The sequence below is a fragment of the Rosa chinensis genome, chromosome 4 (assembly GCF_002994745.2).
Source record: "Rosa chinensis cultivar Old Blush chromosome 4, RchiOBHm-V2, whole genome shotgun sequence".
Lineage (NCBI taxonomy): Eukaryota > Viridiplantae > Streptophyta > Magnoliopsida > Rosales > Rosaceae > Rosa > Rosa chinensis.
The window spans coordinates 46,922,125-46,936,324 of record NC_037091.1 but is presented as its reverse complement, the minus strand read 5'-3'; the positions used below and the strand labels follow the sequence as shown (position 1 = coordinate 46,936,324).

Here is a 14,200-nt window from a genome sequence, read left to right as displayed (position 1 = left end):
TATTTGATTGTCTCTTTCTTGTTCGAATTCTCCCGCTTTTGAAGGGCAGTTGCTGCCCGGCACTTATTAGTTTGACGTGTGTTGCTCCAGAAAACAAACAGTGGTCACATTATACCTGTTCTGTGCTGTGTTGACCCTTTTAAGATGAGTTTGTTTAGTACTTATATATTGTTTTAATGTTGTGTGCGTCTGATGCCCCGAATACTGTATAGTGCTGCGCAGTTCAAGAGAAGAAATAGTTCTGATTTACAAGATAGCCTAGCTATTACTTCTAACCATGTTGCATAGATTTCATTTGTATCTATCAGTACTTCATCTTTTCGGAGGATTAATGAATATGACATACATTTACAATTGCACATGGAAGATAATCAAAGGCATCTTCACCTCATTTTTTGGATCCCAAACATTTGTTACGACCATTTTATGGAAGTTCATTTCTTTTAGACCATTGAGAGAGCCTCATTCATATTGTAGGTGTGGCATTATAACATTGGACGAGGAAGTCTTGTTCCTAAGGTTGGGAAAATCTGTGATGTTTCAGTTTTCTTTTCATCAACAACAGCCAACCTCAGTTTAGCTAGATATTTATGAGTTCTAAGATGCTTGTGCAGGTCAGTGATCAGGAACAGCATTTTGGACCATTTAGTTTATTTTGGTCTCGAATGAATGGCCAATACATGAAGACCGTGCAAAATTGTGACGGCTGCTGGTTTACTAGGCATGAAGGACCATATTTGGAAGTTAACTCTGTTCTGTCCAATGTATATACATGTTATCAAATTGAAAACATGGAGATCAGTTCTAGTTTTTTGTCCTGAAACAGCTGTGCCAGTTTTATGCTTGAAGCATTTTTGTGTTCAGAAAAGCCATAGCATCTTAGCTGATGAATATGAGGGCCAGGGCTGCATACTGTATATAATAATCTGTACGTGTACATGTTCATTCTTTGTAATATAATGCTGATGCTGTGTTACTGCTGTAAATAATCAACACATGAGTTTCTTTATACTGTTGCGTTGTACTATGATTGAAGGGTCACCACCATAAACTTTGATGAATTTCTTATACTGTTCCTTGTTGTTTCTTCATCTATGACAAAAAATATATGGAACCTCTATATGATACTACATTTCCTTCCCATTGCAATGGAATCCTATCAATTAACCAAATAAATTGGTGCTTCATGTCATATCTTGTTCTGTACAATTCCATACAATTGCGTTCTGGTTCAGTTTTCTTCCTGGTTTTCTTGCGGTGAGGCTTCATTCATACTATACATAGTTACATACAAAGATCATAAGATGGTTCATTTCTGATTGGAGCCTTGTCACTTTATAGAAATATTATTAATTATAAGTAGATTAATACATCTTGGTTGAGTTTAAGTTTCAGCCTTTCTCACCTTACTCCAATGTTCCTGGAGTGACAGCTCTTACAGGGTCTTGATCAGTACACAAACACAAACACAAGAGCTCTTACAGGGTCTTGTTCAGTACACAAACACAAAGACAAACACACACACACACACACAGACAATTCCTTCTTGTCATAGTGAACAAGCATATTAGACAAATCACTCCCTTGGTTTCTTCAAATCTGACTAAAAAGACTTTCATTAAGAGGTTAGCTGCTTGTTAAATGTGTCACATATGATTGAAATTTCACAAATTCTGAAACTCATAAGTGATGCCAAGCACAAGACATACAGTACTATGTTAGTATACAATTCCCGACATGTTAGTTAGATGCATAGCTTGTTTTCAAATCCGTCTGGTAAATCAGCCACTAAACCACAACCTGTATGTAGAAATACATTAATTCACATTAACTCTTCTCTTCTTTCTTCTCTACTTTCTTCTCTTCTTTCTTCTCTTCCTCAGCAGCAGGGCTAGAAACTTTGGCTTCAACAGTAGCGGTTTTGATTTCCACTTCTGCAGTTTCCTTTATCAATTTCTCCTCCACTAGTACTGCTGGCTCCCCTGTACATTCATACATATATATATATATATATATATATATATATATATATATATAAGCAAAGGAAATATTAGCAACTGATTACTCATTAATCTGATAATTAAATTAGCAAACGACCAGCCAATCACCGGTAAGAGATATCATAAGCATGGCAATGTAAGAAAAAGACTTTCGTCCTAGAGAGTTTGATATGTTATGTTGATCATCCACTACTTTCCACCATTAAGTAGGTGCTCTTGCAACCACATGACGCTGTTTGGGTTCAATTGACCTCATTAAATAACTTCTTCTTGAATTTTTCTAAACAGGAGTTTGGAAAAGGTGTTTGATGGAAATGCCTCAAAGCAAAAGTTCATGAGCTAAGAGGAACGCGTCCTTCGTTCGCCAATACCAAATTTGTGTCTTTACCAATGATTAGGGGAAACCTATATGTGAATGCATGACTTATTATGCAGTAATGAAATAAATTAACATTTAGGTCATGATCACAAACCTTTATTTTCTGTTGAGGACGTCGTCTCAACAGCTAGTTTTGTTTCTTCAGCAGCAGGCAACAATTCTTTGTCCTCCTCTACAACTTTGCTTTCCTCATCCACCTTGAAGAACGAGTTTCCCTTACTTCCAGGTCCATGGCGTGGAGTGTAATAATCGGACGCTCCAGATCTTCCCTCAGAAATAATCCCATCAATCCCTTCCTCATCTAATTTCCTTGACGAAAAGAAATCCCTTGGTGAGTCTTCAGATGTTATAAATCTCCCGGCTTCATGCTCCGAAACCACTAAAACCTTGTTGTCACCTTTGTCTATTATTTCTTTGTCATCTCCATTTTCCTTTTTGTTTTCATTAATGTCCTTCACCTCATCAGCCACCATAACATCCACATTGTTCTTATTAACAACTTTTTCACCACGGCTTGCTGCAGCTTCTTGCTCATGTTGTTGTTGTTGTTGTTGCGTTGAGTTTGCTATGCTGTTGTTGCAATCTGTGGCGGTTTTGTGGTTGGTTTCGATGTCTTTGCTGTTCTTGGTGGTCTCCCCGGCATTGGATTTCTTGCCGCGCAGGAGGGCGTTGCTGGTGGCAACGGCGAGCTTTGAATCCCCACAGCCCATAATCAATTTGAAATTTGAGGTCAGAGAGGTAGAGATATAATTAGAGAGAAGGAATGTTGCAGAGAAATATCAGTCTCTCTCCCTTTATTATGGGGGAGAGATGTTGATTGTTTGATTTTGTTAGTTGTTTGTGTTGGAGCTGTAACTTGCATGGGTGTAATTTGGTGTCATGAAAGTATATAAATAGCACCGGTTTCTTCGTTGTGTTTTCAATGGCCTAACATTGGTAGCTCAACATCAATGTGGCATGGTAGGTTCATTAGGATTTATTTAGGAAATATTTTGCTCGCGGATTTTTTTTTCTTTCTTTCCAAATTTCCAATGTGAGACAAAATTCGACTTGTGATTTTGTCGACCTATCACATTGGACCTCATGCTTGTCAGTGGTACCTTAGTTGGTTTGAAGCACTCATCCTTTGACATGGGTGGCTTTACTAGAGTTAGGAAGATCACTTCCATCAAACCACAAATTACAGATTCAGGTCCTCCTCCGTTTTTAATTTCCGCTCTCTTTTATGACGTGGGTGGCTTTACTAGAATTAGGAAGATGAATTCCAGCTATTAGAGCTAGGCTCTCAGTCTTTCCTTTGTTTTCGGGTTGTATATCCGCATTTCACCAAGACAATAATCTATTCTGCTGCGTAGTGGTCATACTAACCAAAGTTGATGAACTAATGAAGATGAACTTTTAGCTTTCATTAAAGGAATAATATTAATGAACTATGAACCAGTGAAAATATATTAGACAGTTTACGATGGACAATCCCGAAAGAAGGGTCCCTGGGACACAATGACCTGGGGATAGGAATGGAAAAACTTAGGTCAAGAACCCTTAATGATCTATAGAAAAACGTTATCAGCACAAAATGTAGAAAGAGCATAACAATTAGCGTCTTTTTAGTAATCGTTAGATTTACACATACCTGTAGCTGGAATTCCCTTGCTCAGTCTCCTCTAGTTGAATGCAGCTCCTATGTATTTAATATTTGATCACCAAATATAATTGGTTTGTGAAAACAAATCTGTTCATGTAATAAATTATAACTTGGCTACAAGATGAGTACATCAAAATGGAGAATTTAGAATACCTTCTTGGTATCATCCAACACTATTTAATCATCAACCGCGATAGCTTGCAAAAGGGGATAACTATCCCTATCCCCTGGAGTACTCCAAGAGAAATGTTTAGGGTACTGATCGTCATCGATGTTAGTTTTTGCGGTCAATACATACTAAAGTTATACAGTCAAAATGATAGGGAGAGAGAAGAGTGAGAGAGTTGGCAAATTATACCATCTGTGTATGTATCCCCATCAATGATTGTAGAAGCGTCTTTCTAAATATACACAGCAAAAATATTTTTGCACCCAGCCCTAACAAAATTAACCCAATTATTTCAATATTATCCTTTATTTGAGAAAAGAAAAAAAAAAGGTTTGCTGCACAGCTTGCACTTCATCGCTGAATTTCATAATTGTTCTTTTAAACAAGAAACTAGATGAAGGTTTCTTCATTCAATTTTCAGTTTCTACTCCTATTATTCTATATAAGAGAAGATTTGGTTTGGCATCTTGTCTCTGTAATTTATATCTACCAATGAATATATCATCAATATTTACATATTCCTCAATTCTTCTTTGGAATGCATAAACATCTAGTTCTTGGAAATTAATTCTAGTTCTCATATTGGAAGAGAAAACATGTACATACATGTGCATTTGCAAGCATAATTAGCTATAATGAGCCACGCTCATTGTACCGCCAGGGGTACCAACGCCCACCATATAAGTGACTGGCGTAAAGACAGCTAGCCAGGTTACCGCCTGAGCCCCGGAGCAACCCCAAAGCACCGCAGACGCGCCGCCACGCGCCGTGTCAAGTTAGCATCAGAAGCTACTGAAACTGGGAACTGAAGCACATCAGTCCCACATCGAAAACAAGGAGAAGATCATCCTCTTCCTCACCTATAAAAGGTCCTCTCCTCTCTCCTCATTTATTACGCATTCAATACTTGCTTACTGTTACTTTGTCAACATAAATACATCGACTAACTTAGGCATCGGAGAGCTGAAGACCGCCCAGCGCGGTCTCCCTCTGACGCCCCTTTGTATTTCACTTGACAGGTAACGGGAACTACAACAACACAAGTATCGATCCGCCCATCGGATCAGCGTTAGCTAAAGTCCTGCTACCGCTAGACTTTTAGACATTAACATTGGCGCCGTCTGTGGGAATCCTTGAACAGAAGGTCATCCCATCACAATTACCATGACTAACGGTAGCGGGGGAAATGTCGAAGAGCAGGCAGACCAGTCCGCCGTTCACCAACCCGCCCACCCAGCGGTAAACATCAACCGCGCACTATTCAACACCCCGGTCAACCCAGGCGGTGAAACAAATCCAAGCAGCAGCCGTCCCCCAGGTCAGGACCTCACCGCCTTGTATGAGCTGGCGCTCGCGGACCTCCACAAAGCAAACAGGGAACGCGAGCAGGAACGCAAGGAGAAGGCGGAAGCCCAACACCAGGTGGCCACACTGATGACACGTTTCGACGAGCTAAGGCGGACGCTGGACGCAAACGCCAACCCCGCACGAAGTGAGCATTCACACAGCACCAGACACAGCCGGCCTACCACTGGTATAGGACCCATCGTGCAAATGCAGGTACCGCCAAACCCACCTGAGCTGGCGGGAATGGGACCACCCCCTGTCCCACAACTGTTGGAGCAGGAGGCGGAGTCATCGCTGCGCACCCACCGCTCGAGGACTAGAGCAAGGACTGAGGGCAATCTACCCATTCCCAGGCGGGGGTTAGTTCCGCGGAGCGCCCGAGCGGGCCCCGCCGGCGACGCAACCACCCAAATTTTGGAGAGGATGCAGCAATTAGAACGGAGACTAATCCTGGCAGAGGCAGGCACCCCGGCGCCAGCCCCAAACCCACTCTTCGCGTCCAGGCCAGGCCCATTCACCGCTACAATTTTGCAAGCCGTCAGACCAGCGTTTGCAAAGACCCCAAAAATGTCACATTATAGCGGTAAGACCGATCCCTTCGTCCACATGGACACGTTCAAGAAGGTCACCAACAACAAGGGGTTCGATGACGCCACCCTGTGCAACTTGTTCAGCGAAACGCTGGATAGTGAGGCAATGAGTTGGTTTTTTGAGTGTCCGCCAGGGTCCATCGACTCATTCCACGCATTATCTCATGCTTTCCTCTCTCGATTCATCTTATTGTCCGCCGGTCATCACAACACGAGCCAGTTGTTTGGCGTCAGGCAGGGAGGGGACGAATCGTTGAAGGCATTCGTCACAAGATGGCGAGCGGCAGCATCTCAGTGCCGCGATCTCGACAAAACGATGGCTTCGGCGGCTTTCAGGCAGGGACTCCTCAAGGGACCATTCCTCTATCACCTCAACTACAATCATCCCAATGCGGCGTATGATCACCTTATGAGTGAGGCGGTCATTCATGCCCAGGCGGAATTTATCACATATGGAGAAACCCCACCGCCACCAGCAACACCAACAAAGTCATCTCAACCCTCCTCCAGCCATCAGGAGACCGCCAGCAAAGCCCCCACTGCACCGCCAGCTGACAAGAAGAGGGAATGGCAGCAGGGCAGTTATCAAAGCAAGAGGCAGAAAGACAACCACTACAAGGGCAACCGCCCATCCCATGGGGACAATCGCAACAAGCAGACGGAATCCTCTCAGCGGTATGCAGTATTCACCGTCCTCACAGCCTCGTACGAGGAAATTTACAATCAATGTAAGGATCAGATACCACCGCCACCCTCACCGAAATTCCCCAAAAAGGGTAAGCCAAAAAACACCGGCATGTGGTGCAAATACCACGAGGACAGCGGTCACAATACCAACAGTTGCAACGCTCTCAAAACGGCCATTGAGACCATGTACCGTGACGGCAAGATGGATCAGTTTAAGGTGCGCCAACCGCCACCTGTGATTGCCAACATTGAGCCACTGGGCCGCATCAACACCATCGATGGTGGGGCTCCAATCACCAACATGTCTCACAGGGCAAGAAAGCGGTATGCACGCGCAAGTCACCCAAAGGAAGTCTGCAACATCCACTACGAGAGATCTGCCAAACTCCCAAAGTCTGGTTGGGAGCCCATCACCTTCTCAGAGGAGGAGGAGCGCGAAGTACATCTACCCCATGACGACCCATTTCTGATCGATGCCATTCTCGACAGATGGTCAGTGGGAAGAATCCTGGTGGACAACGGATCTGCTGTCAATGTCATATTCAGCGGTTGTTACAACAACCTTAGGCGGAACAAGAAACTACTACAAGACCATGAGCCATTGCTTAGCTTCTCCGGCGATATCACTCAACCGCTAGGTTCTGATTACATGCGGTTAACCGTCGGTTCCAGTCCATGTATGGCACAGGTGCATACTGAATTTATAGTTGTGGATTGTTTCAGTTCGTATAATGCCATCATAGGACGGCCGACACTCAACAAGCTCAAATGCATCATCGCCGGATACATGCTTCTCATGAAGTTCCCCACACCCAACGGCACGGGCTGTGTCAAGGGAAGTCAGCAATTAGCACGAGAGTGCTACTCAACCACCATTGCGCGGTCAACCCGCCGCCACGAAATCCTAACGGTAGGAAATCGGGCACCGCCACCAGATATCTTCGAGGATCCTAGGGATGAGGAGGAGAAATATGTAAGGAAGGAACCGGTCAATCCGGAAACATCGTTGAAGGTCATCAGCATCTCTGACGAGCACCCAGAGCGGACAGTCCGCATAGGAGCTCAGCTAGACCCAGAGGTGGCCGCAGAACTCACTCAATTCCTGCGGGACAACGCCGCCGTTTTCGCATGGTCGTATGCGGACATGCCAGGTATCTCTCCCGAAATCATCACACACAAACTAACCATCAAGCCATCGTTCCATCCCATCAAGCAGAGGCGAAGGGCCTTCGACGAGGAGAAATACCGCGCCATAGGAGAAGAGGTCGCCAAACTCCAGGGCATTGGATTCATCCGCCAGGTAGTCTATCCCCAGTGGATCTCCAACCTGGTCATGGTCAAGAAGCCTAGCGGCAAGTGGCGGATGTGTGTCGACTTCAAAAATCTCAACAAGGCATGTCCAAAGGACAGTTTCCCTCTGCCACGCATTGACCAGCTGGTCGACGCGACCGCCGGGCATGAACTCCTCAGCATGATGGACGCCTTCTCCGGCTACAATCAGATCAAGATGCATCCCAGCGATCAGGAGTGTACCACCTTCACCACCGACAAAGGGCTGTACTGCTACAATGTCATGCCTTTCGGTCTGAAGAACGCCGGTGCAACTTATCAGCGGCTGATGAATGCTATGTTCGCTGAACATTTGGGCAAGATAATCGAGGTCTACGTGGACGACATGTTAGTCAAAAGTATAAAGGCCAGCGGACATGTGGCAAATCTCAAGATCATAGTTACCATCCTCCTGGCCTATGGCATGCGCCTCAACCCAGAAAAATGCTTCTTTGGCGTCACCGCCAGCAAATTTCTGGGTTATATTGTCAGTGAACGAGGAATCGAGGCTAACCCGGACAAGGTACAGGCCATACTCGACCTGGCGGACCCTGAGTATAAGATACACGTCCAGTGCCTCCAGGGCAAGTTAACCGCCCTTTCTCGATTCATCTCCAGGCTCTCTGACAGGTGTGCCCCATTTTTCAAGCTCCTCAAAACGACTCACAAGAAAGTCATCAACTGGAACCCAGAGTGTCAGACGGCGTTTCAGGGCTTGAAGGATTACCTAGCGGCAGTCCCACTACTCTCTATCCCTGTGCAGGGAGAGACACTGTTCATATACCTAGCGGTATCGGTATCAGCGGTGAGTTGCGCCATTGTCCGGCGGGAGGGACAGGACGAGCTCCCAGTTTTCTACGCCGGCAGAGGCATGAACGGGGCAGAAACAAGGTATCCACCCTTAGAACAGCTAGCTCTTGCACTCATCGTTGCCGCCAGACGCCTCCGCCAGTATTTTCAAGCGCACACAATCCACGTGCTGACCAATCAACCACTAAGACAGGTGATGCAGAACCCTGAACATTCAGGGCGCCTCAGCAAGTGGGCCATCGAGCTCAGTGAATTTGACATAGATTACAAGCCAAGAACCTCCATGAAGGGCCAGGCGGTAGCGGACTTCATCGCCGAGCTCACTGAGCGTCAGCCCAATCCCAGCACGGAGAATGAGCCCGGGACGGAAATGGTCACCGCTAAGGAGCCAGCTCCCCTACAATCAGATTGGAACCTGCATGTGGACGGCTCCGCCAGCGCCAAGGCCAGCGGCGCCGGAGTCATCCTCACAGGACCTGGGGGGCTGAATGTGGAATACGCGCTAAAATTCAACTTCAAAGCCTCCAACAATATGGCGGAGTACGAAGCACTCATTGCCGGCTTACTCCTCGCCATCGATTCAGGGGCTGACAGTGTCAACATCTTCAGTGATTCCCAGTTGGTCGTTAACCAGGTCAATGACAGCTTCCAGGCCAAGGACCAACAGTTAGCGGCATACTTGGGGTACGTTAAGACACTCCTCAAGAAATTCAAATTTCATAACATCACACAAATCCCCAGGGAAAAGAACACCAAGGCTGATTCACTGGCAAGACTGGCAACCGCCCAGCCACATCAGAGTCCAGCGGACACAAGAGTGGAGTGTCTTGACAAGCCAAGTATCACAAAAACCCTGGCGGAGATCTTCAACATTGAGGTCAATACCAGCTGGATGGACGAAGTCATTGAGTACAAGCGCAACGGCACATTGCCGGAAGACAAAGTTAAGGCGCGACAACTCCAGCGGAGGGCAACCCGCTACAACATCCAGAACAGCAAGCTGTACCGCCAGGGATTCACCCATCCCAACCTCCGCTGCCTAACCCCAGAGGAGGGAAAGGTCGTTCTGGCAGCAATTCATAGCGGAGAATGCGGAAACCACTCAGGCGCCAGATCCTTAGCCAATCGCACAATGCGACAAGGCTATTTTTGGCCTACTCTCGGCGACGATGCCCGCCAGGTATCAAGATCATGCCACAAGTGCCAACAATTTGCTGACATCCCGCATGCACCGGCGGAACCACTATCAGTCATCGTCGCTCCATGGATCCACTCAACTTGGGGCCTGGATCTGATGGGAAAATTTCAAACCGCCAAGGGCCAGTTCAAGTACATCATAGTGGCTATCGACTACGACAGCAAGTGGATAGAGGCGGAACCACTAACAGCAATAACTACCGCCAAGGTAATTCACTTCCTCTGGAAGAACATCTACTGCCATTACGGTGTCCCACACACGATAATCACCGACAATGGCACACAATTCAACAACAAGGAGCTCATCTCTTTCACCGCCAACTTGGGTACTAAGATGAGTTTTGCATCTGTCGCCCACCCCCCGACCAACGGTCAGGTCGAAGCAGCAAACAAGATAATCAAAAAGCTGCTGAAGAAAAAACTCGACAAAGCAAAGGGTCTATGGGCGGAGAAACTCCCGGAAGTTCTATGGGCCATCAGAACAACCCCAACTTCCGCAACTGGTGAAACTCCTTTTTGCATGATGTTCGGAACGGAGGCTGTCCTGCCTATTGAGGTCTCTCAACCTACCGCCAGAGTCGAGGGCTACCGCCCAGAGACCAACACTGACGGCATCAACCTGGACAAGGACCTCCTGGAGGAAAAGCGACACAAGGCCCACCTATGCAACCTGCAAAACAAGCAGCGGGTATCGCGTTTCTACAACGCCAGAGTCAAGGCCCGGAACCTCCAACTGGGGGACTGGGTAATGAAGGAAGTCATTCCACCGCCAACAAAGCTTCGCCCAACTTGGGAAGGTCCATACAAAATTGTGGAAGTCGTTAGCCCAGGCACCTTCTACTTAATGGACAAGGATGGCGTCACAACGACCCACCCTTGGAATACCGAACACCTTCGGTATTATTACAAATAGTCATGCCGCTACCCAAGAGCATCTTGACTTAGCTAAATTTTTGTTCAATATTTAGCTAAGGGAAGCTACCCAACGGGTACTACCCCTCTTTTGTAAACACTGATCAGTCAGCTATCAATGAAACGAGGAATTATTCAAACCATTGTTACCAAGTCTAGCACTGAGGGCAACTGGCAACGCCAGGAATCGTCAGTGGACCATGTCCGCTACGTGGTGCACTTGGACCAATTTTAATTCCTTTAATGTTTCATTGCTTGGCAAAAGAAAAATCTCTACGTCAAAACTCTAGCGGTACAAACACATCATGACAAACGTCAAACTCTGAAATTTCATTTCAGGGCTGGGACTCCCCACCCAAAGTAGTTCATTATTACAAAGTGTCAAAAAAAAAAAAAAAAAACTATGGAAGTCTCAGCTAGCTTCAGCGGTTGTCTTCAGCTTCTACGGCTTCAACTGGCGGCGGCACGACCGATCGGCTCGCCTGATCGGACCCTCGAGCTGTCGGACTGGGAGTCTCTATAGTACCATCTGCCCGGGTGTGTGCCTCCAGAAATCCGGCAAGTGACACCTCCGACGGGGTCTGCTGGGGAGTCTGCCGGGACCTTTCCGGCGGATGGGAGCCACTTTCCCCGCTGCCCGAATGAGTACCCGCCGCAGGGTCAGGCACGACTTCTGTCTCCGGCGGGACACTCTCGACCACCGGCACGTCGGGCTGTGACGCCTTTGCAAAGTCAATGGCGCCCTTCCGCGTCAACATGTCTATATTGGCCCGGGCCCCAGACTTCGCCGCTTCGGTCAATGTCTTTTTATACTCCGCCGACAGCTTGAACGCTTCAACGGCGGCGGCCGCAGAGGAACTCTGTTCATTTTTCAGGCGGTTAACCTCCTCGTCCAGCCGCTGCACCTCATCCAGTCTGGCGGCAGACTCCCGCTGCACAATAATGAGCTTCTTATCTTTAGCGGCTATCCGCTCCTGCAGCAGCGCGATCTCCTGCTCCAACTTGGAGACGCGCTCATTCCTCTCCAGATCCCGCCGGATGGCCGCATTAAGCTTGCCACGAGCGTCCGCATAATCACACTCCGCCTTGACCAGTCCCCGCTCGACCTCCGCCAGTCTCTCCTTGGCCTCCGCCAACTCCCTCTGGAGACCTCCGATTTCTCCCCTGAGCTCTTCCTCAATCCGGGGCTGCTTAGACGCCGCCTCGAACATACCATGTAATCCCGCAGATATTTGACCAAACGCCGAGCTGAAGGGCGATTGGTCAATTGCCGTCGGGCGCGATAGGCCCGCCAGACCCCCGAACCCCAGCCGCTCGCACAAATGGAAAAGGAACGCCCGCTCCCCTTCTGTCATGAATGGCGCATACTCGGCGAAGGAGTCCAGATCACTGGCGGCTGCCGCCTCTCCCTCCGCCACTGCAACCTTCGACGCAGCTTGCCGGGCCTTCTTTTGTTGGCGGACTCCGATCACCACCCCTTCTTCCTCTTCCTCGACGGGGGAGTCAGGCTGCCGGCGTTTTTTCTCCAGCGCCCTTTGTGTCCCAGCAGCAGTCCTCGTCACCCGCACCGGCGGCTCACCCCTGGACTCGGTGGCAGTCTCCGTCGGCTGCACCATCTTCTTTTGAGGACCGCGCCGGTTGGTAGGCATCCGCTCCCGCGGCCAGGTAGCAACAATCCCCCTATCCCCGCCGCCCGCTTGAGTATCCGCCTGTACTACCGGCAGACCATCCTCACCCAGATGGGAGTGGTGCGGCATCAGCAGCTCCACCGCAACCTCGGACTGGCTCAGCACCAGCGTCTCCGGGTTCACCACCGTCTGCTGGGTCGCCAACCCCTCGGCATACATAGCCTCCAGAAAATTTTCTATCTCGGCACGATCCATTGCTTTTTCGAAAGCGTCGCGACTAGATTTGTTACCGGGCGGGGTTTCTGCAAAGAAAAACACAAACACCCGTCAGTCCGGATCACTTACAAAAAAAAGAGGTGTGGCGGAAATGTTCTCACCAATAGAACGAGTTAGCCGCAGGTCGACCAGCAATTCCCAACCAGTCAGAAGACGGAAGTCAAGCAAATTGCGGTTCCGCCAGCAGCCACGGATCCTCGCCACGCGACACTCCTCTTCGCGCGTCAAAATGTACCTCAGTCCCGCTGCACAAACACAATAGTCATTAACAAAAAGCGCAGGTTTGCAAAAGTTTGAACCCGCCAGTTATTTTTAGCGGAAACCAATTGCCAACCTCGGATGGGCTGGAATTCCGACTTAGTCTTAAACGTCGGCCCCTCCACATTCGACCTGGTGTGGTATTCCCAGCCATCTGTGGCGACGCAGAAGGTCCCCCGCCAGTAGGACATTGAGTCCCTTAGATTCTCAATCAACTTGGGCGCTCCCTGGCGGCGGCTCAGGTTCACACACCCTCTGCAACCTCGGCGCTTCACATACACTAGCTCGTAGAAATGAAGCACTTCCGCCACGGTAGGCCCCTCGCACCCCGACAAGCGCCACAAGGAGTTCATCGCCAACATCAACCGCCACATGTTGGGATAGATCTGACCAAAGGCAAGGCCAAACTCGCACACAAGAATTTGGAGATTGGGCACCAGCGGGAATGTCACTCCTTGGCGGAATATGGCCTCGTGCACGGCAGCACATCCCGCTGAGAGCATCGAGGCCTTCTCATCCGCTGTCGGCGGGCGCAGCTTCACCGAGCCCGGCAACCGGAACGTCCGCTTCATCCGGTTAACAGCGGCGGCATCCATCCGCCCACCTGCCTCGTCGACGGCGGTGCCGTCTGAGAGGTACCACGCCGACTCGACATTTTGGCCCGGCACTTCCCCTTCGCCAGCGGAGCCGCTAGCAGCACTATTGCTCACCAAACGCTCGTCGCACCCAGCAACCTCACCAGCCCTAGAGCTCTCTGGACGCGAACCACGATCCATAGCTACTTCCCAGGGGATGGTCTGAAGTGGCTCAACTTCAAGCGGTTCTGGCAGTGAGGTTCCTGCATGGGCAGACGGACGCAACGAGTCAATAAAAGTCATATCCGCCACGCTGAACGACACGTCAGACCCGGAATCCTCACTGCTCGAAATCTCTATGACGTTGGCCATCCCAAACCCTAAAACCCACATCAGTC

At 48.5% G+C, this 14,200-nt stretch overlaps 1 protein-coding gene across 1 annotated transcript; it reads right to left on the bottom strand.

The window, feature by feature from the left end:
• Positions 1-1,334: 1,334 nt before the first annotated feature.
• LOC112195750 lies at positions 1,335-3,235 on the bottom strand. Its single transcript, XM_024335941.2, has 2 exons — positions 2,474-3,235; positions 1,335-1,982 (listed from the first exon to the last, which is right to left on the bottom strand). The coding sequence occupies exons 1-2, from the start codon at positions 3,087-3,089 to the stop codon at positions 1,828-1,830; spliced, it is 771 nt and encodes a 256-aa protein (XP_024191709.1). The 5' UTR covers positions 3,090-3,235; the 3' UTR covers positions 1,335-1,827.
• Positions 3,236-14,200: the final 10,965 nt, after the last annotated feature.

What these genes read in the sequence shown, in the direction of transcription:
- LOC112195750 (XM_024335941.2), bottom strand. Translation starts at nt 3,089, where the DNA reads ATGGGCTGTGGGGATTCAAAGCTCGCCGTTGCCACCAGCAACGCCCTC. An exon ending in GTCCTCAACAGAAAATAAAG is followed by an intron (nt 1,983 to 2,473) that starts GTTTGTGATCAT and finishes ATGAATGTACAG; the next exon opens with GGGAGCCAGCAGTACTAGTG.